Source organism: Hemiscyllium ocellatum, chromosome 7 (genome assembly GCF_020745735.1).
Source record: "Hemiscyllium ocellatum isolate sHemOce1 chromosome 7, sHemOce1.pat.X.cur, whole genome shotgun sequence".
NCBI lineage: Eukaryota > Metazoa > Chordata > Chondrichthyes > Orectolobiformes > Hemiscylliidae > Hemiscyllium > Hemiscyllium ocellatum.
The window spans coordinates 24,275,533-24,302,668 of NC_083407.1; the positions used below are offsets into that span (position 1 = coordinate 24,275,533).

The 27,136-nt window shown below is 40.5% G+C and overlaps 1 protein-coding gene across 19 annotated transcripts in view; it reads left to right on the forward strand.

Moving 5' to 3' along the window:
* neb (nebulin) overlaps window positions 1-27,136 on the forward strand; it is a 299,811-nt gene that overhangs the window by 13,382 nt on the left and 259,293 nt on the right. For 17 of the 19 annotated variants that reach the window (XM_060827055.1, XM_060827069.1, XM_060827066.1 and 14 more), the window contains 17 exons: window positions 624-662; window positions 5,284-5,313; window positions 5,407-5,436; window positions 6,080-6,109; window positions 6,934-6,963; window positions 7,055-7,180; window positions 9,191-9,298; window positions 10,102-10,206; window positions 10,342-10,446; window positions 11,673-11,777; window positions 13,553-13,657; window positions 15,477-15,578; window positions 19,722-19,829; window positions 20,646-20,762; window positions 24,982-25,083; window positions 25,173-25,280; window positions 25,381-25,485. In XM_060827055.1, the coding sequence (XP_060683038.1) occupies window positions 624-662; window positions 5,284-5,313; window positions 5,407-5,436; window positions 6,080-6,109; window positions 6,934-6,963; window positions 7,055-7,180; window positions 9,191-9,298; window positions 10,102-10,206; window positions 10,342-10,446; window positions 11,673-11,777; window positions 13,553-13,657; window positions 15,477-15,578; window positions 19,722-19,829; window positions 20,646-20,762; window positions 24,982-25,083; window positions 25,173-25,280; window positions 25,381-25,485 (1,455 nt within the window). The remainder of the gene's footprint in view (window positions 1-623; window positions 663-5,283; window positions 5,314-5,406; window positions 5,437-6,079; window positions 6,110-6,933; window positions 6,964-7,054; window positions 7,181-9,190; window positions 9,299-10,101; window positions 10,207-10,341; window positions 10,447-11,672; window positions 11,778-13,552; window positions 13,658-15,476; window positions 15,579-19,721; window positions 19,830-20,645; window positions 20,763-24,981; window positions 25,084-25,172; window positions 25,281-25,380; window positions 25,486-27,136) is intronic. The other 2 variants (XM_060827056.1, XM_060827058.1) reach the window with 2 other exon arrangements.

Below are 27,136 nucleotides of genomic sequence, written 5' to 3' on the forward strand. Positions count from 1 at the left end.
ACATCTGTTGTCAACAGGTTAGAAACGAACTGAAAAATGTAAAGTAAAAATGAACTGAAATTAAAGAAATGAACTGAAAAATGTAAAGTAACCGTAGTCTTACCAGACCTTAAGACTACTCTCTTAATAGATAGAAAAAAAAGACTGGTGGTGGTTTATCCTGAGAGATATCATGCCTCAGGTATGGGAAGAGGTTGAGAAGCAGAATCTTCCATAATTACCTCAGCTGGTGCAGGAATTGAACCCACACTGTTGGCATCACTCTTTGTTGTAAACCAGCCATCCAGCCAACTGAACTTGGACAATGTGTTCAACTTGTTTATGATAAAGCACACAACAATTTCATCCCATTAGCCTTTCTATTCAGGTTTAATTACAGGTAATTTTCTCAGTTTTCAACAAAGAAAGTAAATAATATGTCAAAGTTTCCTGCTTTATGCTTCATAAAAATAAAATTGCCAGCATGGCAATTAAAAAATGAGTTTATTGAATGTTTTGTAACAGGCTGGGTATTGCATGGCTATTCTAAGTAGACTATCTGCCTATCAGCAAAAGTACTGCATGTAAATTAAATGTGACAATGTTTATTTCACTGCTCAGTCAACATGTCTCTTTCCTTGAAGGAGTCAGAGCCACAAACAATCATTCGAGAAGTGAGAACAGTAAGTAACAATTTGGATATTTTGTGAATATCAGCTTTTAAATTAAGTTTAATCTTTTTTTTCCTGCTGTAGATACTCTGAAAGAACTCTGCAGTAACCATGTTATGAGCTGCTGCAGCTAGGTCTATGGAACATGTTTCTTCCACAGACCCAAGATTGCCTGTTGTCCTTTCATGAATTCCAGACTATCTCCAGTCTTTGGTGCATTGGGTCTCTACACTGCACTCTTAGAGGCTGTACTGATGCTGCTCAGAATTCATTGCATCTCTAGCTAACTAGGATTAAGGCCCCCTCACTTGCAGTGATACTGAAAAGTCTTTATTTAGATTATGGTACATGTTTTACACAAATGTAGCTTTCTTGTAAGTTTCATCCTCTGCTCTTTTCAAGTCTCAATCACATGCTTCTCTTTGCTGTGCATTGCTAATGTCAGGTTAGTATGTATCTTCCATCTAAAGGCAAATAAATCTAATGATAGCGTCTGTCAACATCTATCCAGAAGTGGAGACAGTTGGAGGCAGGAATGGCTCCAATGGCGTGGACATTTGATGCCATTTATATGACAAGGTTATATAAAATTCTTTCTTGGTTTTAGAATCACTGGCCTCTATACAAACTGTTGAGTACATGCTCTGTGGTTAGTGATTGTCGTCTGCCATCTACAATTGTGTCATTTTAGGACTTCTTCCTTGTGGACTCTGGTATAATCAATCTGTGGTTTCATCAGTGAAGATGAAGATTTGTTTGTCAGCCTGATCCACTATTGCTCTGGATAGTGCATCAGCTATAACCTGGGCCTTAACTGGGATATAGATTGTCATGTACTCATATATCATCAATCTGATTCAGAATTTTGATATTCCCAATGGCATTGTCAATTCTTCTTGATTCTACCATAGTGGTCATGGTCTGTTTTATCCTGAAATCTCAACCCCATGAGACAATCCAAGAATGTTCACATACCAGTGTGATTACTAATGCCTCTTCCTCAGCGGTAGCATAGATCTGCTTCATTTCTGCCTATGATTGTGATGCAAAGTACACAGGTCTCCTGCTTCTATCATGCTGAACTTGAATGAGTACTGCACCTAATCCTATTGTAGATAATCTTGTGTTGTATTGAAATAACATGTCTGAGAAGAATAGATATTTATTAATCTCCTTAAAAGCTGTAGTTGCTCCCCCACTCCAGTGCGATTGTTACCCTTCCTTTAGAAGCACTCTTAATTGGTTGTGTAAGACTAGCTAGGGTAGAAATTAACTCTCTACTTAGTTAACACTTCTAAAGAATGGCAAACTATGATTGATACATTTCCATTGTGGAACTCACTTATGACTCTTGTCTTTTTGGGATCTATTGCCATGCCATGCTCTTGAGTCGCATGTTCCAAAATCATGATTTTCGTCTTTGAGAATTGACAGTTTTCCATAAGACCATAAGACATAGGAGTGGAAGTAAGGCCATTCGGCCCATCGAGACCACACCGCTATTCAATCGTGGCTGATAGGCATTTCAACTCCACTTACCTGCATTCTTCCCGTAGCCCTTAATTCCTCAAGACATCAAAAACTATCAATCTTTGCCTTGAAGACATTTAGCGTCCCGGCCTCCATTGCACTCTGCGGCAATGAATTCCACAGGCCCACCACTCTCTGGCTGAAGGAATGACTCCGCATTACTGTTCTGAATTGACCCCCTCTAATTTTAAGGCTGTGTCCACGGGTCCTAGTCTCCTTACCTAACGGAAAATATTTCCTAGTGTCCACCCTTTCCAAGCCATGTATTATCTTGTAAGTTTCTATTAGATCTCCCCTTAACCTTCTAAACTCCCAGGATCCTCAGCTGTTCCTCATATGTTAGACCTACCATTCCAAGGATCATCCGTGTGAATCTCCGCTGGACACACAAAAGTGCCAGTATGTCCTTCCTGAGGTGTGGGGACCAAAACTGGACATAGTACTCCAAATGGGCCTAACCAGAGCTTTATAAAGTCTCAGTAGCACAACGGTGCTTTTCTATGCCAACCCTCTTGAGATAAATGACAACATTGCATTCGCTTTCTTAATCACAGATTCAACCTGCATGTTTACCTTTAGAGAATCCTCGACTAGCACTCCCAGATCCCTTTGTACTTTGGCTTTACGAATCTTTTCACCATTTAGAAAGTAGTCCATGCTTATATTCTTTTTTCCAAAGTGCAAGACCTCGCATTTGCTCACATTGAATTCCATCAGCCATTTCTTGGACCACTCTCCCAAACTGTCTAGATCCTTCTGCAGCCTCCCCACTTCCTCAGTACTACCTGCCTGTCCACCTAACTTTGTATCATCGGCAAACTTCGCTAGAATGCCTCCAGTCCCTTCATCCAGATCATTAATATATAACGTGAACGGCTGCGGCCGCAACACTGAACCCTGTGGGACACCGCTTGTCACCAGCTGCCATTCCGAAAAAGAACCTTTTATCCCAACACTCTGCCTTCTGTCAGACAGCCAATCCTCAATCCAACCCAGTAGCTCACCTTGAACACCATTGAGGATAAGGCTGGCATTTTGTTGTGCTTGTAAGACTTCTCTGACTCTGTGGTCATGTTCCTTTCTGGTCTCACCATGGTCTAGTACGTCATCTATATGACAGCTTGTACATTGCTTGCTTTTAAGAAACTGTGACATGGCACACTGGAAGATTTCTCGAGCTGATAAATTTCCAAAAGATAGATGATTGAAATAAATTCATCCAAATAGTGTGGCAAAAGTAATTAAGAATCTTGACTTGTTATCTCGGGTTATTGACCAAAAAACTGTGCTTCACCTCCAATTTCTCGAGTCCTATTCTTTCACATTAGTACCACTGAGCTCCCTCTGCTGGACACTCATTGCATTTGTGATATTGCCTCGAACACATTCTTGTAAATCCTAATATGGGATTGTTTCTCCCTTTTTTTCCTATTTTGTCAGAATTTCTGGAGGTTAAGATACTATCTTTGGGTACTACATTGGAATGAGCCACAGTATTATTTCCAACAATTGATCAGTTCTGGACACTAAGCTTCGCTTATGTGGAATATTGCATCGATTACATGAGCTCATCTTTTGACTGAAGAAAATAGGACATTTCTCATCCCGGATGCCTGCAATGACCTGATCTCTTATTATTCAACATGTTCAGGAATGTTATTACACAGCTTTAGAGTAGACAGTACTTAAAGCCAGGCTTACCACTGCATCACAAGTCCCCACCCTTATCTCTTCTAAGCTTATTTTTAAGAGCTCTGCATTCACAGCAACCCACTAATGTCATTTACAGTGATTCAATCAGATCCTCTTGTTTCTGCAACCTTTCGTTAAATCATAGAATCTCTACAGTGTGGAAAATGGCCATTTGGCCCAACACTGACCCTCCGAAGAGTAACCCATCCAGACCCATTCCCTGACCCTATTACTCTACATTTACCCCTGACTAATGCATCTAACCTACACATCTCTGGACCCTATGGGCAACGTAACATGGCCAATTCACCTAACCTGCACATCTTTGGAATGTGGGAGGAAACTGGAGCACCCAGAGGAAACCCACGCAGACAAGGGGAGAATGTGCAAACTCCACACAGACAGTCACCCGAGGCTGGAATTGAATCCAGTTCCCTGGTGCTATGAGGCAGCAGTACTAACCACTGAGCCACAGTGCCACCCGATCTACTTGTTCTTACCTGTTCTATTACAGATTCCTATGTGGATTGAAATGCACATTAAATGCTTTGATTAGAGATTCAGTGGTGCATGAGAACATAATTGACTATAGGCTCAATTGCTTGTAGGTACATACTAGCCTGATAGTTTTGTTCTTTTATGTGCAACACTGATGCTACCTGGATCTCACCACCTACTGTTCTGCCATTGAATTCTTCCAACTTTCTGTTCATCATGGCGGGGTCTTCTTCTGCTTTGTGGACCATGATCTGGCTTCAATTCAATGATATTGAAGTTTCACATGTTGTCACCATACTTTGAGAGAACTCTGTGCTATCCATGCTTTGTACTACTGTAGCCAAGCGAAAGGATTTGCTTTTCCTACACATGCGAGGCTCTCTGGTTGACCTGTATGAATTCTATGCACTTTTGATTCGCGAGAGCATTGTGTGTCTACACTGCACTCTTAGAGGCTGCATTGTCTTGTCAGACTTCTACTGTTGAGTAGCTAGCATCTCCATTTTATTATATATGTCATTCATTTTTGAGCTTGAATTGGGAACTAATGGTATGTAGGTTTTGATCGAACCAGATTTCAGTCTGAAATCTGACCAGTCCAGGAACAACACCATCTGGGATCAAAACACTCCTAAGTCTCTCTCCTTATCAGTAAAACTGTAATCATTTTAATTATAATGTGGTATACATTATACTGAATGCTCCCCTTGAGTACATTTTCTCTTTTGCTCCCCTTCGAGACTCAGACGTATGATTCTCTTTGCTTTGCTGATGTCAGAGAAGCATGATCTTTTATATAATCATTATCATCATCTTTAACATCATCATCATTAACATATTCACACTCCATTATACTAAAGTAAACATGACCCATTTTTATTTATCTAATCAAAAACATTCTCCTTTCCCCAAGGTTTCTGAACCACAAACATTTATTCGAGAGGTGAGCATTATGAAAACACAATATTTGCAAGTACAAATATTATTAAATAATACCTTTAGTAAGGTGTTAAATGACTTTTATTCTCTCCTAAAGGTTTCACAACCACATAGAGTCACCCGACATGTAAGATATTAGCATTTTAAACATGTTAAAAGATTGGTAAATGGCCTAGATTTTGCTGTGAAATTGTTAGATCTTGTCATCATTGTATGTGTTAATTTTTATTTTGCTTTTGCTAACATGATTAAAAAGAGAAGGCACTAGTGCTTTTACTTAATGTTTTGCTGTCTTTGAGAATTGTTCAAAATACCTGACAGCTTAGCATGCTTAGTGACATAATTGATCCTGGATGCAGGAAAGCTCCATGAAGTGATTAAAAACCGAAAGAACTGTGGATGTTGTAACTCAGAAACAAAAATAGAAATTGCTGGAAAAGCTCAGCAAGTCACGCAGCATCTGTGGAAAGAAATCGGAGTTAACCTTTTTGGGTCAAGTGATCGTTTTTCAAAACTGATGATAGCTATGAAATTATTAGTTCATATGCAGAAGATGGGGTGGGGGAAGAAGCTAAAGAGTAAATGATAGGTAGGGATAAAGCCCAAAGAAAGAAAATAACTGTTGGACAGATGTTAACTCTAATTTCTCCTCACAGGTGCTGTCAGAGCTGCTGAGTTTTTCCAGCAACTTCTGTTTTTGATTCAGAATTAATGCTATTCCCATTGCAATAATTTATTCATCTACTAAAAGACAATTTTTCCTCCCATAGGTCACGCAACCATACACAGTGGTTGAAGAGGTGAGCATAAGTGACGTGTTAACTGAATATTGAAAGTTTGTTTTTTTTTAGTTAATTGTGTAAAACTAATATTATGAAAATGCTGGCTTATGTGCAGAAGAGAGGGTGAGGAAAAGGGGGTAAGGAGTAAACGATAGGTGGGGATAGAATGCAAAGAAAGAAAAGAACAATTCGACAGAAAAAGACATGGATAACGATTTGGTTAGAATGGTGAATGGCTGTTAGTGGAGATTGTTAATGGTTAAAGTGGGTTGTCTGTAATAACAGACTATGTAATAACAAGAACTGATACTGGAATCAAACTAACATTGGGAAGGGGAAATTCATGCCTCAGATCACTGCATCTTTTGGGTAGCTTTCATAAAGTTACCATCATTTTGCCATTGATTTTGGTGGTGCATTTGTTCATTCAAACAGAATTAACATTATAAAATAAAAACTAAAAGAACTGTGAATGTTATAAACCAGAAACAAAAGCAAGAATTACTGGAAAAGCTCAGCGGGTCTGGCAGCATCCACGGACATAAATCAGATTTAACTTTTCGAGTCGAGTGACCCTTCCTCAGAACTGATGGTTCTTATGAAACAATTAGTTCATATGTAGACGATGGGGTGGAGGAAGAGGTTAAAGAGTAAATGATAGGTGGGGATAGAGCCCAAAGAAAGAAAATAACTATTGGATAGATGTTAATTCTCATTTCTCCTCACAGATGCTGTCAGAGCTGTTGAGTTTTTCCAGCAACTTCTGTTTTTGATTCAGAATTAAAACTATACCTGTTGCAATCATTTATTCATCTATTAAAGGACAATTTTCCTTCCCATAGATTACGCAACCATACACAGTTGTTCAAGAGGTGAGCATAAGTGACACATTAACTGAATATTGAAAAATTGTTTTTTTTAGTTAACTATGTAAAACTAATATTATTTTATTCAATTTATTAGGTGGTTCATAAGTCTGGCTCAGGTCTGCCTGTCAGAGAAGTGAAAAGGAGGAAGAAGGTGGACAAGTCAAAGTTTACGACTCCTTACCTTGAACACAGCCATAAGATGAAGGACCTGTTCAGTTCGGTAAGAAGTCTGAATCATCCATTTGCTTTGTGCATCCATTTATTGGTTAAGTCTCAGAAGCACCAAAGGAGCTTTGCCCACTTTGGTCCAAGTTATTAAAGAAACAACTTATAGTGTTAAAGCACATTGAGTATGCAATTGGTACAATGAGAATTGCTAAGGGAAGACATCACTATAAATATGCTTTGTTTTTCTTTTGTAAAATAGTTGGCCAAATGACATGATTACAAATGAGAAGCTAGGAGCAGGCGTGGACCATTAACCCCTTTAAGCCCAAGGAGGCCTGCATAATAAGATTGGTAATTGCACAGTACACAGTCTGGATTGGCCTGTTCCCTGGCTGCTTTCTCAGTGGAGTGGTCTAAAAAACTGTCATGTATACACTCCAGGGAATGTTCCTCCACAATATCATTGCTAGTTTGTTTTATCCAATCTATGATTACAGTTGTACTCTTATTATATGCATCCCTCATTTCTTGTTTAACACCTTCCCTTAAATCTCCACTACTGTTTGGAGACCTATAGCAAAACCCCTCAAACAATTTTTTCCGCCCCTTGGTGTTTCGTATCTTCCTCCACACCGATTTTCACACCATGATTTGTTGTGACAATATCCTTCCTCACTATTGCATTGAATTCTTCCTTTATTAACAATGTTACTCCACCTTCCTCCCTTCATCTGTCCTTCCTTAATAATGAGTACCCCTGGATTTTCTCTTACTATCCTTGGTCACCCTGCAGCCATGTCTCTGTATTTGCAACTATATCATGACCATTTATATATTTTCATCTATCTTATTTCAAATGCTCCATGCATTAAGACACAGAGTCTTTAAAATCTAAGGTTTGTGGAATGATATCCTGCATATTTTAAAAGAAAGTCACTTGACACACATTGCAATTGCTGTTCACTCTATTATTTTTTTGAGCAGTGAATGAGGTTAATCAGGAAAGCAGGAGATAAGGGCATGTATATAGAAGGAAATTCAGTTGAAAACAAATAGCTGATTGGTCTATGGTGTGATAGCTACTTGCTGATGACAAAGGCTTTCTGCCTGCCAACAGCTATGTGATTGGCTCTCAGGCAACTGAACAGCTTGTGGGTGTAGATGTTTGGTCAGAGGACATCAGATCTTCAAAAGGGAAGCAATGCTCCTGTTCTTTGCAGTGAAAATATACCTCAAGCATGAAGAAAATCATTTTATTTTCCCTTATCACATTCTGTAAGCTGCAGTTATTAACAAAGTCTAACATACATGGTCTGAGTGCAGCCATTTGTACATTAAAGTTACAATTGTGATCCTTAAGGCTCTTGTGGTGCAGTGATAGTGTCCCTATCTCTGAGCCAGGAGGCTTGGGCCCAAATCCCTCCTGCTCCGGAGATGTATAATAATATTTCTGAACTGATTGATTAAGGAAAATATCTACAGTTGTGTTCCTACAGCCAATTGACAGGTCCTCTTTTAAAAACCTTGTTGAAAATTAAATCAGGCAGGGAAATGGGTGTGTAAAATGTCCGCTTTAATTTCCTCTGTTGGTCACCAATTGTTTTACACGCAAAGCATAATTTTTCATCTTGTAATTAGTGTTATCTTTTCAAAATAATCAAGTCATATATTTTTCCATGGATTAATATATAACCCATCTCCCTCCCCTAAGAACATTGACTATTGTCGAAGGGATACGAGACCTGAGCAGACCTGTGTTGTGATCTGCAATATGACAGCAGACCATTCCTGATTGTTTCTGCTGTGTCAAAGGCTTGGGTTTGATTAACACTCTGCAGCTTGTAGAATTTGTTAAGATGCTCACATTTCCCCAGAACCTTCTGGGCTATACAAGCACTGTCTGTAGTGTAATAATTTCCCCTGAAATGACCTTGTACCTCAGGGAGAACAGAAGCAAGGAGCATAAAAGCGAATGTTTAAGAAATACTTGTGTATTTTCCCAGCAATTGTCACCATATCAATGGATTTTTTTTTTCAAAACTGACAATGTTGTTATTTTTAGAACAAGTATAAGGAAGAATTTGAGAAGGAGAAAGGAAAGCCTTATGCTGTTATCCCAGACACTCCGGAGCTGAAGAGAATTCGGAAGGCTCAGGAACAGCTGAGTGAGGTGAAGAAAATAGATTTGACAAGGTTGGCTCGTCCATTTGGGCCAGTGGTTATCAAAATTGACCTATACATTGGAAAATGTATATTAACTAACGTTAATTAGTTACCGTTTTTTCTCCCTGTTCCATCACTCGCATTAATCTCTGCTCCACCGTGAACTAGAAACCTTTCCCGTTCATGCAGTACTCAACTCAATGTCCTTGCATCTACGTGAGATGATGAATATTCTCCAAATCAGACCTGTTTGAGATGGGAAAAGCTTTATGTAGTAACCTTGCCAATGGCTGCAGACAGCAATTCCTGAAGGGCAGGTTCTTCCATTAGAGCCAAACAGGAAATGGATACAAGGTAATACCCCTGCTGCATACTTATCATCCTTCAGCTCAGCAATGCCAATGGGAACCAAATACCAACAAAATGATACACCTAAATTTTGATGGAAAGGATCTCTCTCGAGAACTGTTTCTGCACATAATTGAGCTTGATTGGCCTGGGTAGATCATCGAATGGAGATTCATTCAAGTAAAAATCACAAAGTTTAACGTGCAGTTTTCTATTACGGTATTACTCCTACAACTCCATAAGATCATGGAGGTAGGAACAGGAGTGGTCTGTTCGGCCCATCAGGTCTGCTCTGCCATTCAATGAGATGGCTGATCTGATAATCCCCAACTCCACTTTCCTGCCTTATCCCCAAAATCCTTATTTCCCTTACTGATTAAAAATATGTCTACCTCAACCTTGAATATGCTCAATAATCAAGCCTCGGTAGCCTCGGATTAATTTGTTATTTAAATTATAAAGGTCAAGTATCGTTCAGATGGTGACAAGGCAAAGACAATGTGCCACGTTGATGGGACGGCCCGGGATATTGAACACGCCAAAAATGTTTCACAGTTGGTTAGCAAGGTAATATTGCCAACATTAGCTCGTCAACATCAAGACCGGGTTTGGGTTGCACCCTAAGTTATTCTTTTATGTAATACAAATTTATGGCATCTCCTCATCAGCTTAGTGACGTACCTGTTGAACTGTCTGCTTCAGGTGCTGTACAAACAGAAATGGGAAGATACCAAGGATGTTTATCAACTGCCACCAGATGCTCCAGAGCTTGTCCGAGCTGTGAAATTTGCTGAAAATTTCAGTCCGGTAAAGAAATCTAATCAAAATAAGCAGTATCAAATGCCTAGCAAATATCACTCTTGCAAACTTCTTCATCTTTTGCCAGAATTGTGGCATTGTTTTCTCACAAAATTCATTTTTCAAATGAATAACTAAGTTGCCCTGGTGGATAACAGAGGGGTTGAACTGATAGTGGAGAGGTTTAACTCTAGTGAGAGTCTTGCTGGATTGCCTGCAAACCAATGACGCCTAACTTTGAGAATTTGCAGTTTTATTGGATCGCCTTGTGAAGGTGAGGTCTCTGCCAGATCCTGCAAGACCCTTTGGTAAGAAGTTACTGTACCAAGGGAGAAGACTCACAGGTGACCCAGATCTCATTGCAGATCATTTACCTGCTCCTCTGGGGGCAACTGGCTGGTCCAGAACAAGCAGGTCTCTCTTGGGTTCAAGTAACTTTGGGGATCCAGATCTCTGAAAACATGTTAGAGTTGTGCTCAGAAAGCCTTTGTAAAGGTAAGTTTGGGTGAGGGTCTGGGGTGGGGGGAGGGGGAAGGTGTTCATGGGCAGCACATGTATTAAGATAGTTCTGCTACTTTGCTACCTGAAGGTTTTGCACCACCTGCCGCTGCACCTTTTCTCCCCCTTTATCGTTGTGAATCTAGAATCTTCTGTGGATGTGTGGGTGGGTGGAGGTGCTCCAGGATGATCTATAAGTTCTAAAACCATACTAAGACTTGCTCTTGTTTTGTATTCAGTACTCACCAGCTTTGGTGGTATCGATTCACTGTGGTTATGACCTTGGTATATCAGTGAGCTGTTGCCCCCATACATTTTCCAGGTCAAAATGTTTATGATTATCTTCTGGGGAGCCATTTCAAGAATATCAAAGAATGATAAAAGCAAAATATTTGCCAACAGTGAAATGTCTGCTACAGAAAATGCCCACACAATGAAAATTCAAGATCATGAATTGAGTCGATAAATGAAGATTATTAGACCAAAGTTTCCAGCTTCTTAATTCTTCAAAGGCAAATTCTGCTACTCAAGGCACCAATGAGCTATCTGATACCTCTCTGACCCTTACTTTGAACTGTTACTGTACCAGTTACAAGAAGTGTTTCAGTTTCAATATTGGCATTTATTTCATGAAAAAACAATTATTTTTGATGCCAAGTTGTATGCCACTGTTAGAGTTATAACTTTCATTCTACAATTAAGTTAAATTAATATTGACTGTTTTTCTCCCCATGAAGAAATTATATAAAGAGGCCTGGGAAGAAGAAAAGCCTTTCTATTACCCTTACACTGACAGTCCAGAGCTGAGACGGGTTGCCAATGCTCAGAAAGCTCTGAGTGATGTAAGTGACTTGAAAATGAAGTGTTTGGGGCTTTTGAGTGTGTCAGCTTTTAATGTAATGATCACAAAAATTAAAATGATGTTTGATTAGTTCTGCAGTTATCAACAAAGGAAGGACAATGAGGAAGAAATGCTTTACAAGGTTACAGAGACATGCAGGGCAGGAGGCCATTTGATATATCATTCCCGTGTTGGCTCTTTGAGTAAGAAATCCAATCAGTCTCGCTCCCCCAGTTCCTTTACAACCAACTAGAAAATGTCTCCTTTCCAACTACATCTCCAAAATCCTTTTAAAAATTGTGAGTGAGTCGAGTTTCGCACTCCATCATGAGTGCATTACATTGTGGAAATAAAATGGAAATTCATCCTTATAGTTGTAATAAGATAAAAGATTGAAGCTTGTGCTACCTTCTATTACTCTCAGGGTTTCATTCAATAATCTTTTAAAGTCCTAAATATGTTCACTTTAACCCTTCCGAGTTATTTCTCTGAAAAGCTGAAAATACCCAACCTTCTTTAGCTGCTAGTTTCTCTTGACACTCTCAAAGCCAGTCCATATCTACAAGGTACAAGGGGTGGCATGGTGACTCAGTGATTAGCACTGCTGCATTACAGTGCCAGGGACCCGGGTTTGATTCCGGCCTTGGGTGATTGTTTGTTTGTGTGGAGTTTGCACATTCTCCCTGTGTCTGCGTGGGTTTCCTACGGTTTCCTCTCACAGTCCAAAGATGTGCAGGTTAGGTGAATTGCTCATAGTGTTAGGTGCATTAGTCAGGGGTAAATGTAGGGAAATGAGTCTAGGTGGGTTTTTCTCTGGAGGATCGGTGTGGACTTGTTGGCCCGAAGGGCCTGATTCCACACTGTAGGGAACCTAATCTAATCTAAAAATCAGGAGTGTGGTAGAATACTTCCCACTTGCCTAGATCAGTGCAGCTCCATCCAGGACAAAGCAGCCTTCTTGATTGGTATACCACCTTCAACACTCACTCCACCCATCCTGGCAATAGGATGTACCATCTGCAAGATGTACTGCACCAAATTACCAAGGCTCCTTCAACTGCTTCTTCCACACATGTGACCTTCACTACCACGAAGGGCAAGAGCAACAGATGAATGGGAGCTCTGCCATTTGCAAGTTCCTCTCCAAGCCAAACACCACCCTGACTTGGAACCATATCACTGTTGTTGGGTCAAAATCCTGAACCTTCAATCATACCAGCATTTAGGATTTCCTCTAATTCGCGGACTGCAGCCGGCTACAGAAAGCAGCTCACCACCATTTTCTCCAGGGCAATAAATGCTGGCCTGGACAATGATGCCCACAACCCATGAATACATTTTAACAAATTGAGCAGTTTTGATGCTCTGTTTTCCATCCTCCTGACCTGAATATATCCTATCTGATCAAAACTGATGACAACACTCTAGTGATCAGTATACTGTACAATTTAACACAACTCCCATTAAAACTGTGCAGTTTTGTCAATATAGATGGTTGCTGTTCTACAATTATCTGACATATTATAACATCGCCACATCGCTTTCAAATTTACAATCAACTATTTCAGCTTTTTCTATTAAACACTTGTGTTGTTGGTTGCTTGGATCTGTGTGCAGGATTTATACAGTTTAGTACTAAATATAATTTTATTACTAAAATGGCAACTATCAAATCATTAAGCATTGGGAAAGAGGAACTATCCACATCTCAATGAGGAGTCCAAGGAGTCAAGCTATTTATTTTCATTCATAAGCCAATTTTCTCTTTCTACCCAGATTGAGTACAAGAAAAACCACAATGAACATCTGTCAAAATACACCTCATTGCCCGATCCACCAGATGTCGAGATGGCAAAAAAGGTTGTCAATCAGCTCAGTGATGTGAGTACCAGTTATAACAACAAATATAAGAACAAATACTATTCCAAGGCATGTGATAAAACTGGAATCGAGCAACAAATGGATGAGTTTAAGAAGGGGTTATTATACTGACTAATATTGTAGCGAAAGGGATATTTCAAAGCGGACTTTAAAGGTGGAGAGGCTGGAGGATGGTTGAGTAGGATGTATGATTGAGGGATGGAACTTTATCAAGGTTCCATCAATGATCCCTCGTCTGATGCATCCATGTCATGTCCCTTGATAACAAAATTCAGTGACATGGCTTCACCTTTCACATATGTGTTGAAAGTCTCACGTGTACCTCTGCAGCCTTTCTTTCCACTCTTGCATTGATCCTCTTCGTCCATCGACTGTCCAGTAGCCCGCCCCAATTTCCTCCAAAGTCATCGGCTTCAGATTCCAGCTCAAGCTCTCATTTCAATCATTTACAGTAACTAGAGAGGTGGTACTGTATAATTATACCCACTGGTGTTCACTAGAATGACAAGCATGTCAGATTCTGAGGCACTTTGATGGGGTAGATGTGGAAAGGGCGGTTCCTGTTACGGGAGAATCTAGAACTTAGGGCTACTGTTTGAAAATAAGGAGTGATTCTTTCAAAATAAAGATGAGGCAAAAATTATTTTCTCACAAAGTGTTATGAATGTTTGGAACTTCCTTCCTGAAGAGGCACTGGAAGCTGAATCTTTGAATGATTTTAAGGCAGAGTGGGATGGATTCTTGTTCAGTAAAGGAGTAAAAGTTTATTGGGTAGGTGAATTTTAGGTACAATCTGATTAAGCATGGTCTCGTCAGTCAGCTTGAGAATCCGCATAGACTACCTCTGCCCCTTAATTATATGACAATGGCATCAAATGTAAAGGAGAAGGATTGGTTGAGTGGATTGATAGCAGCAGAAGTAACTCAGCTGTTCAAGGCTAAGCAGTTAGTCAGGTTTAATTTTAATTGTAGTGACTGGAGTAGGATTCAACCAGCTCCTGGAGGTTTCATCACATGACCTGACCCACACTCCAGCTATCAGTTGGCCAACCCTTAAGAAATACTGACACACTGTCCAAATTGGAAAGCAAATTGTTTGAATGAACATATTTGGATTTTCCTCATTTGTGTCTCAAATGAACAGGTATTTAGTATGTGGGAGTTAACTTTGCATCTTCCAATATCCAGTGGGCTACTTCATATTGTAGATCTGCTTTAGGCAAAATTTGTCCAGAGAATACTTGTATTGATAGATGTGTCTTTTACATTAGTTGATTTTTTTTCAAACAAACAATCTGAAGTAGGAAGCGTTTGTTCAAGGAATGAACAATTGCTTCAAAAATGTGTAATGTCTCTGAACAGGTTAATTTGTAAATATCTACCAAGAATCTGATTTGGAGCTTTAAGATATGTGCATTGCTCCACTCTTTATTAATCTTAATCCAGTCTCTGGCATCTAATCATTAGGGTTATTTGAGTATCTTAATAATAGTTGAAATAAATATTCACAGATATTGTATTAGAACTGATTAGAATACCGGAGAGAGTGAACCTCATCCAACTTAATCAATCAAGCAAGAAACTATCTCAGATGTGTTTAACAATTGAAAATTCTCTAGTAATTCTTCTGCACTCCTGAAGAGTTATCAAGGAAAAATACCTTTAGATATTGGCCAAATTTAGATTATTTTTCTGTTGTCACTTTAATAAACTCTTTTCATGATTTTTGCATCCATTTTACAATGGCTTACATCAAGTCTGCTTTATTTCCCAAATATAATTAAGAATGACAATAATATGGCCTTCTATTTTCTTGCAGATTAAGTACCATGAAGACTACAACAAAAATAAGGGCAAGTGGAGCCAGACACCTTGCTATGATGTCGCAGTTGCCCGAATGAATGCTGACAATTTGAGCTCTGTAAGTACTCTTTTAATTTCTGTCCTGCTATTCATGTAAAATATGCTGAGGTGAAGAAGAAGATAAGGGAATTGGTATGTACGCTGTCCATTCACTAAACCAGCTCAATGCCAGGTTCAGTTTCCTCTCTGTTGATCTAATTGGCCTCGCATTGCCATAGGTTCCAACCAGAAAGGGAGAAAAACAATTTAAAGTTTTCATTTTGATCTCTATTATTGGGTTCAAAGGTATCTGTCTCCAGTGCATAACCTAATATAAAAATGTGTATAGATTGGCTCCAGTTGTATCCTTCACCAGTTAGTTTATCTGGAGAAGGAAAGGTGGAAATCTACAGATTGTAGGGTAGAACATAGAACAATTCAGCGCAGAACCGACCCTTCAGCCCTCGATGTTGTGCCGACCTGTGAACTATTCTCAGCTCATCCCCCGACATTATCCCATCATCATCCATGTGCTTATCCAAGGATTGTTTAAATCTTCCTAATGTGGCTGAGTTAACTACATTGGCAGGTAGGGCATTCCACGCCCTTACCACACTCTGCATAAAGAATCTGCCTCTGATATCTGTCTTAAATCTATCACCCTTCAATTTGTAGTTATGCCCTCTCGTACAAGCTGACGTCATCATCCGTGGAACAAGACTTTCACTGTCTACCCTATCTAATCCTCTGATCACCTTGTATGTCTCTATCAAATCTCCTCTTAATCTTCGTCTTTCCAATGAGAACAGACCCAAGTCTCTCAGCCGTTCCTCATAAGACCTTCCCTCCAGACCAGGCAACATCCTGGTAAATCTCCTCTGCACCTTTTCCAATGCTTCCACATCTTTCCCGAAATGTGGCGATCAGAACTGTACACAATATTCCAAGTGTGGCCGCATTGGCATTTTGTATATTCGCAGCATGATATTGCAGTTCTGGAACTCAATCCCTCTACCAATGAAACCTAACAACCGTACGCCGCCTTAACAGCACTATCAACCTGGGTGGCAACTTTCAGGGATCTATGTACATGGACTCCAAGATCACTCTGCACATGCATACTGCCAAGAATCTTTCCATTGACCCAGTCCTTTGCCTTTGTGTTATTCTTCCCAAAGTGAATCACCTCACATTTAGCTGCATTGAACTCCATTTACCACCTCTCATTTACCCAATTCTGCAGTTTATCCAAGTCCCCCTGCAACCTGAAACATTCTTTCAAACTGTCCACTACTCTACTGACTTCAGTGTCATCTACAAATTTACTAATCCATCCACCTATGCCTGTGTCTAAGTAATTTATAAAAATGACCAACAGCAGTGTGATCCCAAAACAAATCCATGTCACACACACTCATAACCAGACACCAGGCTGAATATTTTCCATTAACCTCCACTCACTGCCTTCTTATAGAAAGCCAGTTTCTAATCCAAACTGCTAAATCACCCTCAATTCCATTTCCCTACATTTTTCTCCAACAGTTTTACCAGTGGAATTTTATCAAAGGCTTTACTGAAGTCCATGTACACCACGTTAACTGCCCTACCCTCATTTACATGCTTGGTCACCTTCTCAAAAACCCAATGAGGTTTTTGGGACACGACCTGCCCTTGATGAAACCATGTTGACTATCTGAAAGCAAATTGTTGCTAGCTAGATGATTATAAATCTTATAATCCTTTCCAAAGCTTTTTCTACAACAAAAGTAAGGCTCACTGGTCTATAATTACCTGGGTCATTTCTACTGCCCTTGAACAAGGGCACAACATTTGCAATCCTCCAATCCTCTGGTACTAAACATGTCGACAATGATGACTCAAAGATCAAAGCTAAAGGCTCTGCTATCTCCTTCCTGGCATCCCAGAGAATCCTCGGATAAATCCCATCCAGTCCAGGAGGCTTATCTACTTTCACTCCTTCTAGAACTGATAACACCTGTTTGTAACTAACCTCGATCCTTTCTAGTCTAATATCTCGTATATCATTCTTCTCCTCTACAATATTCTCCTTTTCCTGAGTGAACACCAATGAGAAATGTTTGTTTAGCACATCTCCGATCTCGATAGGGTCCATACTCAACTTCCCACTTCTGTCTTTGACTGGCCCTATTCCTACCCTGGTCATCCTTTTATTCCTCATATACCTATAGAAAGCTTTAGGGTTCTCCTTTATTCTATTTGCTAAAGACTGCACGTGTCCTCTCTTTGCTCTTCTTAGCTCTCTCTTTAAATCCTTCCTAGCTGATCTGTAACTCTCCATCGCCTCATCTGTACCATCTTGTCTCATTCCTCTTCCGCTCAGCAAGTGATACAATTTCTGTAGTAAACAACGGTTCCCTTACCCTATCATTTCCTCCCTGCCTGACGGGGACATACCTATCAAGGACGTGCAATACCTGTTCCTTAAACCAGCTCCACATTTCCATTGCCTTCATTCCCTGCATTTTGCTACCCCATTCTATGCATCCTAATTGCATTATAATTGCTCTTGCCCCATCGATAACTCTTGACCTGTGGCATGTACCTATCCCTTTCCATCGCTAAACTAAATATAACTGAATTATGGTCACTCTCTGCAAAGTGTTCACCTGCCACTAAATCAAACAACTGGCCTAGTTCATTATCAAGCACCAGATCCAGCGTGGCCTCCCCTCTTGTTGGCCCTTTGACATACTGTGTCAGGAAACCCTCCTGAACACATTGGACAGAGTGGGATAAGGGTGTTTTGAGCTGAATATTTGGAGGAAGTGGAGATGTATTTAGAACAAAGAACAAAGAAGAACAGGAACAGGCCCTTCGGCCCTCCAAGCCTGAGCCGATACAAATGTACTGTCTAAACCTGTCGGTCAATTCCTAAGCATTTGTATCTCTCTGCTGTCCACCTACTCATGCATCTGTCCAGACACGTCTTAAATGAATCTACCGTGCCTGCCTCTACCACCCCTGCTGGCAACGCGTTTCAAACGCCCACCACCCTCCATATGAAGTACTTGCCGCGTGTATCCCCCTTAAACTTTTCGTCTCTCACCTTGAAAGCATGACCTCTCGTTATTGAATCCTTCACCCTGGGAAAAGCTTGTCTCTATTCACCCTATCTATACCCTTCACGATTTTGTAAACCTCAATCAGGTCCCCAATCAATCTCCTTTTTTCTAGTGAAAAAAAACCTAACCTACTCAACCTCTGTCACATATTTGTCTCACGTTGAATTGCAACTCAGAATCATGGAACTAGAAGGGAGAAGATTGACCAATTGTAACAGTGAGGAGGTATCATTATTGGCAGAGGACATGCTTGAGGAGTTCTGGGGACCACTCCTCTCCATCTTGGTCCACAAGGCCTAGAAAGTACAGGTAGCTCCTTTTTCTGTTTGAGTCCAGGGGAATTCCAGCTATCAGCAGCTCAATTTAAATCAGACTCTCAGTTGATCCTTGAAATGATGAGTCCTCCCTCTCCAGGACAGATACACAACACAATTCACTGCACTCAAAAATAAAGTAGTTGTGTATATGGGATTACTATCAGAGACTCCCTACAGTGAGGAAACAGGCCATTTGGCCAAGCAAGTCCACACCAACCCTTCAAAGAGTATCCCATCCAGACCTATTTCCTGATCGTTTCATTTTACATTTTTTCTGAATGCACCTAACCTATACATCCCTGGACACTACGGACAATTTAGCTTGGCCAATTCCTGCAACATAGCCTGCACTTCTTTGGGCTGTGGGAGGAAACTGGAGCACCCAGAGGAAACCCACACAGACACATGGAGAATCTGCAAACTCCACACAGACAGTCGTCCAAGACTAGAATTGTGCACGGCGGCAGCAGTATTAAACACTGAGCCACCATATCAACCATATGTCTGTAAAGTGAAGAAAACCAAATTTTAAGTCTATCTGAGATAATTAAGATTGAAGCTATGAAACATTCTTGCAGCACCCCTGTAAATCTATTCCAAAGACCTCATAATAATTCACAGTTTGAAGGTAAAACAAATGTGGAAGAAACAGGATTTTGTTTTATGCTGAATGATCTTATTAGTATAACCACACAATTTATTTGCTTTGATAATGGCTTCTCAGCTTCAGTTAGTAAACTATCAGATGATGATGTACCATCTGAAACAATAGCCTGATTTGTTTTTGTCCTTTTTAATTAGAAAAAATACAATGAGGGCTATGAGGAAATGAAAGACCAAATTTACTTCATGCAAACTGAAACTCCTGAATATGTAGCCAACAAGCGTACTCGGGAAGCTGCTAGTCCGGTAAGTGATTCCCGCTTGAATATATTCATCTAATGTTCTGACTGCCACTTCCTTTCTACCAAAATTAATCAATGCTCCTTCTATGGAAATTTGGAGCGGTATTTAGTGGAAGTAATAGGTGCCTCAGCTATTGGCTGGAGAGCTGATGAAAACTGCACATCAACACTTTTTTACTGGGTTATGAGTGAGGTTCAGATAAAACAAATTGATCTAATACAGAAAGTGACACAACACAATGAGATCATTGGTTTGCATTTGCAGCAAATATGAATGGTCAAGTGTGGGAAGAAGCATTTCATTTTGGGTGGGTTTTCAGGTAGCTGACCACATTGAGAAGGTAAACTTCAGAAGTATTTTGTTATTGGTATCCAATGCTCCTCTTTCATCTTTTCTATGATTAAGACTAGAAAGCTGGTTTCTTTGAAAGTTGTCCTTGTGCCTCATAAGTTCAAATCACATTAGATACAGTAGTTCCCCCTACTCGTGTGGGATACATTCCAATACCTACCACGGAAGTCAGAAAACGCGGATATGAGTGAATGCATTCATTTAAATAGGAAACGTACCTTCCCGGCAGCCTCCTGGTCCTTGGTTCTGGAACATTCCCTTTTATATGTTTGGGCCACAGTAAACTATGGATAAGTGAAACTGCGGTAACTGGAACCGGGAATACGGGGCCGTCCTGTATTGGCACCTCTGCACTTCAACCATCAGCTCATCTGTCTCCAAAAACACATGTTGGCTTTGTGCATTAAGTACCAGCTACGTTATAAGTGAAAGAATTCTATTAATTATTAGCCTCTCTTGCTTCTTTAGATCAAATACAGACAAGATTATGAGAAGACCAAAGATAAAACTGATTACAACACCCTACCAGCTACAGAAAATCCTCTGCTTCAGCAGTTGAAGAAAGCCGGTGATATAGCAAGTGACGTAAGTATTTACAAGCACAATGCATCTTTAAACAATGAGCACCATTCCTATTGCACATTATTATGGTGCAGAAAGGGGCCACTTGGTCCATTGTGCCTGTACCGGCTCTATTATCTGGTCTGTTTTCATTATCCCAGGGCTAATCTCCTGCCTGTTCCCCATGTCCCTACATACTATTACTATCCAAATAAAATATCCAATGTCATTATGAATGCCTCAATTGAATCTGCCTCCTCCACATTTGCAGGCAGTGCATCCCATACATGAACAACCCACTTCCTGAAAAAGGCTTTTCTCACATCGCCCTTGTTTCATTTGCACATTACTTTAAATTTAAGCCCTCTTGTTCTTTGTTTTTTTTAACAAGAAAAACAGCTTCTTCCTACTTACTCTGTCCAGCCCGCTCAATGGTTTTGAACACCTCAATCAAAGCTTCTCTCCTCCTCATTCTGTGCAGGGACAACTGTCTCAACATGTTCAATCTATCCTCAGGAGTTTCTCATACCAGGGACCATACTCGTAAATTGTTTCTCTCCAATGTATTCATATGATGTGGAACCCACATCAGTACTCAATATTCCTGCTGGGACAATCCCTAGACAATGCACCAGTGGAAAAAATACAGTTGACAAAGGAATAAAAATACAAAGGAGGCATGGAAAAACTAAAAATTGTTCATGCTAGAGGTCTAAAATAAAAGGCAAACAAGCTGAAAACACTCTGCAGCATTTACAGAGTGAGAATCAGAAATGACTATTCAAGTCAACGACAAACCATGGGAAGATGGAGGAAAGATTTTTAAAATTTATTTTTGTGGAATGTGGGTGTTGCAGGCTGGCCAGCACTTATGGCTTGTCCCTTGCTGCCCCTTGAGAAGGTGGGGGTGAGCTGCCTCTGCAATCCACCTGCTATGAGTTGACCCATAATGCCATAAGGGTGGGAATCCCAGGATGTTGACCCAGTGACAGTGAAGGAGTGGTCAACATAGTGAGTAGCTTGAAGAGGCATTTGAAGATGGTGGTATTCTCATGTATATGCTGTCCTTGTCCTTCCAGATATAAGTGATCATGTTTTGGAAGGTGCTGTCTGAAGATCCTTGGTGAATTTATGCAGTGTATCTTGAACTTAGTACACACTGCTGCCACTGCGCATTGGTGGTGGAGAGAGTGGATGCTTGTCGATATGGTGCCAATCAAAAATGCTGCTTGGTCCAGAATGGTGCCAAGCTTCTTGAGTGTTGCTAGAACTGCACCATCCAGGCAAATGGGAAGTATTCCATCACACTCCTGATCTGTGCCTTGGTAGATGGTGGACAGGTTTTGGTGAGTCGGGAGATGAGTCATTCACTCCTGTAATCCTAGCATCTATCCTGTTTTTATAGTCACTGTGTTTGTGTTGAGTCCAGTTCAATTTCTGGTCAATGGTAACCCCCAGGATATTGGTAGTAGGGGATTCAGTGATGATAACACCATTGAATGTCAAGGAACAATGGTTAGTTTGATGGTCATAGTCTAGCATTTGTGTAGTGCAAATGCTACTTGCTTCTTGTCAGCACAAGCCTGAATATTGTCCAGATCTTGATGCACTTCAACAAGGATTGCTTCAGTATCTGAGGAATCACGAATGGTGCTGAACATTGTGCTATTGTAAGCGAACATCCCACTTCTGATCTTATGATAGAAGGAAGGTCATGGAATGAACAGCTGAAGATGGGTATGCCTAGGACACTATCTTTAGGAACTCCTGCAGAGATGTCCTGGAGCTGAGATGACTGACCACCGACAACCATGACCATCTTCCTATGTGTCAGGTATGACTCAGCCAGTGGAGAGTTTGCTCCCTATTACCCACTGATTCCAGTTTTGCTAAGGCTCCTTGATATCATACTTGGTCAAATGCAGCCTTGATGTCAAGGCTGTTATCCTCAACTCACCTCTGGAATTCAACTCTTTTGTTCATGTTTGAACCAAGGCTGTATTAACATCAGGAGTGGAGTGCTCCTGGCGGAACTGAAACTGGGCGTCACTGAGCAGGTTATTGCTGATCAGGTGCTGCTTGATAGCACTGTTGATGACACCTTCCATCATTTTACTGACGATTGAGAGAAGGCTGATGGGGTGGTATTTGGTTGGGTTGGATTTGTCAGTTTTTATGTTTTTTATGTATAGGATATAGCTGGACAATTTTCCACATTGTCAGGAAGATATCAGTGATGTAACTGTACTGTAAGAGCTTGGCTAGGGGAATGTCAAATTCTGAAGCACCAATCTTCAGTACTATTGCTGGAATGTTGTCAGGGCCTGCAGTCTTTTCAGTATCCAGTGCCTTCATTTCTTGATATAACACAGAATGAAGCGAATTGGCTGGAGACTGGTATCTGTGATGCTTGGGACCACTGGAGGAGGCCGAGATGGATCATCCACGCAGCACTTCTAACTGAAGATTGCTGTGAATACTTCAGCCTTACATTTTTCACTGATGTGCTGTGCTCCTCCATCATTGAAGATGGGGATATTTGTGGGTCTTTCTCCTCCAGTGAGCTGTTGAATTGTCCATCACCATTCTCAAATCTGTTTATGCTGTATGGCATGCAAACGGTCCTGTTTGGTACTTTCACGAAGATGACACCTCATTTTTATGTATGCATCAAGCTGCTCCTGGCATATCCTCCTGTATTCTCCATTAAACCAGGTTTGATTCCTTGGCTTGATGGTAATGGTTGAGTGGTGGATGTGTTGGGTCCTAAGGTTACTGTTTTGTGCTGGAGTACAATTCTGCTTCTGTTGGTGACCCACAGTACCTCATGGATGCCTAGTCTCGAGTTGCCTGGTCTGTTTGAAGTCTATTCCGTTTAGCAAAGTGATAGTGCCATGCAACACAATGGAGGTTATTCTCAATAGGAAGGCAGGATTTTGTCTCAACAAGGACTGTGCGGTGGTTGCTCTTACTGATAATGGAATGGATAGCTGCATCTGCAGCTGTCCGATTGGAAAGGATGAGGTCAAGTATGTTTTTTTCCTCTTGTTAGTTCCCTCACCACCTTCTGCAGACCCAATTAGTAACTATGCCCCTTAGGACCCAACCAGCTCCATCAGTATTACCGTTTCCAAGCCACTCTTAGTAGTGTGCATCGAAATCCCCCACCTAGAGTATATTTTGTACCCTTGCCATCCTCAGTGCTTCTTCCAAGTATTGTTCAACATGGGGGAGTATCAATTTGTCAGCTGAGTAAGGTAAGTATGTGATAATCAGCAGGAGTTTTCCTTGAACATGTTTAACCTGAAGCCATGAAACTTCATAGGGTCCGGGGTCAATGTTGAGGACTCCCAGGATAATTCCCTCTCAACTGTATACCACTGTGCAAATACCTCTGCTGGGTCTGTCTTGCTGGGGGACAGGACATATCCAGGGATGATGATGATAGCGTCTGGGACATTGTCTGTAAAATATGATTCTGTGAGTACGACTATATCAGACTAGTCTGCGAGACAGATCTCTCAATATTGGCACTAACCCCCAGTTGTTAGGACCTTGCAGGGTTGACAGGGCTTATTCTGCCCTCATCTTTTCTGGTACTGAGGTCAAGGCCAGGTGATACATGTGATTTCATTTCTTTGAGACTTTGTAGTGATTGATACAAATCAATGGCTTGCTAGTCTGTATCAGAGGGCAATTGAGAGTCAACTACATTGCTGTGGGTCTGGGGTCACATGCAGGCTAGACCAGGTAAGGATGTTGCAAACCAGATGGGTTTTCCGACAATGGAGAATGGTTTCAAGGTCGTTTGTAGATGCTTTTTTTTTTATTGAATTAAAATTCGACCATCTGCTATGTTGGGATTGAAACCTGGGTTCCCAGAACACAAGTTAAGTTTCTGGATTAATAGTCTTGTGGCAATTCCAAACAGCCATCGCATCCCCAGTCAAAAGCTTGGTGGTGAGAGGTATGGGGAGATAGAAAGGTTTATGGGGAGCATTCAGAAGGTGCAGCTGAAACAGCTGAAGGATCTGCCATAATATTAAAGGTGGCGTTGGGTGCAGTTGATGAAGAAAGAACAAAGTGGGAGTCCAGACACACGTGGGAAGGTATGGTCACAGATATTGGTTGGGCTGATACATTGAGGAGTTTAAAGATGACAGTGAGCATTTTAATTTCTATTGAGTATCAAATAAGTAAATTCTACTTTGCAAACCTGTCACTCGTTGCTTTACTTTTGCAGAAGAAGTACAAGGATGATTACGAAAAGGCTCGCAAAAGTAGCATGAACTACTGTGAAACGCCAAAATTCAAAACTGACCAAACGCTGGCAAATCTCAGTGATGTAAGTATAGGAGTGGTCCACTAAACTAAGGGGTAAAGTACAGTATTTGAACTCAGCTGACATCGCTGCTCTGGATATTTCCATTTTAGGTCAAGTATAAACAGAGTTATGAAGATAATATCAAGGGGCATTATGTTGGCAGTCATGAGGATCCATACATGATTCACTGTATGAAAGTTGGAGCAATGAAGAGTGATGTAAGTAAACAAAATTTAGTTTGGGAACAACCAGTAAATTGATTATGGCTTATCATGTTACCTCTGCCAATAAATAATACTATATTATCTTCTCCTGAAGAAAAATTATAAGGCCGACTATGAGATGGATAAAGGAAGCTGTTATTTCCCTCAAACTGTTACCCCAGAGTATGAAGCGATGAAGAATTCTTACCAGTGTAAAGATGTAAGTATCTAAAAAGTGTATGATCATGAGCATCTCAATTCAACCACTTCATTCAGAATTCTCATTGTCTGTTCACAAAACCAGCTCCTATTGTTTCATTGAACTAGCGCTTTTGAAGAACAGAAGAGTTAACATTTCATGTGATTCTAAGAGTCAAGTGAGAGGGACAGCTTTTCCCTCACTGTAGATGAAGTTCAAAAAAGTTCAGATAACCAAAGATAGGATTGTGCGGAGTTCCTTTAGGACAAGCAAAGGGTTATGTGGGCAGCCTCAGTAATTCTTGTGGCCTGAGAGCCAATTTCTTTTTCCAGGCAAATTCAAGAAATTTTGGAACAAGTTTAAAGGAAACTCTAAGCTTTAAGTCTTATGCATTGTTAATGTTGTACCTTGGTTTCTCCAGTGTCATTTATCTTCGTTATTGTTTCTGCTGACTGCCATAAAGGAAGGAGGACATTGTAATTCAAGGCTTTCAAAAAGGAAAGATTAGATTACTTAGTGTGGAAACAGGCCCTTCGGCCCAACAAGTCCACACCGACCCGCCGAAGCGCAACCCACCCTTACCCCTACATTTACCCCTTACCTAACACTACGGGCAATTTAGCATGGCCAATTCACCTGACCCGCACATCTTTGGACCGTGGGAGGGAACCGGAGCACTCGGAGGAAACCCACGCAGACACGGGGAGAACGTGCAAACTCCACACAGTCAGTCGCCTGAGTCGGGAATTGAACCCGGGTCTCAGGTGCTGTGAGGCAGCCGTGCTAACCACTGTGCCACCGTGCCACCCACAGACTTTTGATAGAGTGATGATTGGTCATATTAACTGTGGCAATAAGCATACAATCAATGTCGATAATGGTCCTCAGCATTTCCTTGGACATGATCAATTTATTTAGCTCTTCTTTGTTATTGGTAGATCTGGAGTGAAAAGTTTGAGAATTTGTTGTTTAGAGGTAAATTCTAAGAATGCCGGAGGTGATATTCCATAATAATAATGCTGTCTTGGAATATCGATTGTAATCCATTTTTAGAAACTTCCAGGGGCTTGGTTAACATATGAATGTCATGTGACCTGTGGCAGCCATCTTGAAAATCAATGTGTCCTTTTCTTGAAAGAGAACATGCAAGTTTAACTTAAAAAAAGTGTAGTCATGTCTATTTGTACATGCATTTCCTAATGTTTTTCGTTACTGATTATGTTTCCTCTGGGAAGTCATAGACAATATGACATTTGGTATTAAACTTTAGAAAATGGTATTGATGAAGAACAGGAGAATGCATCAGCCTTCAACCCTGCTTTGCCAGTTAATAAGATCATGATTGATCTTCAGTCTCAGCTATACATTCCCAAATTATCTCCTTGAACCCTGATTCCATTTGCATCAAATGTCTAATCAGAGAGCTGTTTTACTTACTCCGATTTGTAATGACAATTGGGAAGTACAAACTACCATTTCTCGCCTGTAGGGATAAAGTTGTAGAATATTAAATTTGATCGGGTTCCACAAAAGACTTTGGCTCATTTTAATTATAATTGGTGTTTGGCTTGGAATTTTTTTATTTGACCAGTATAAAATGGAATGGAACAACAATTTTGACTTGAATAAACAAGTTAGATTTAGCACTAATCACAAAATCACCTGATTTTAA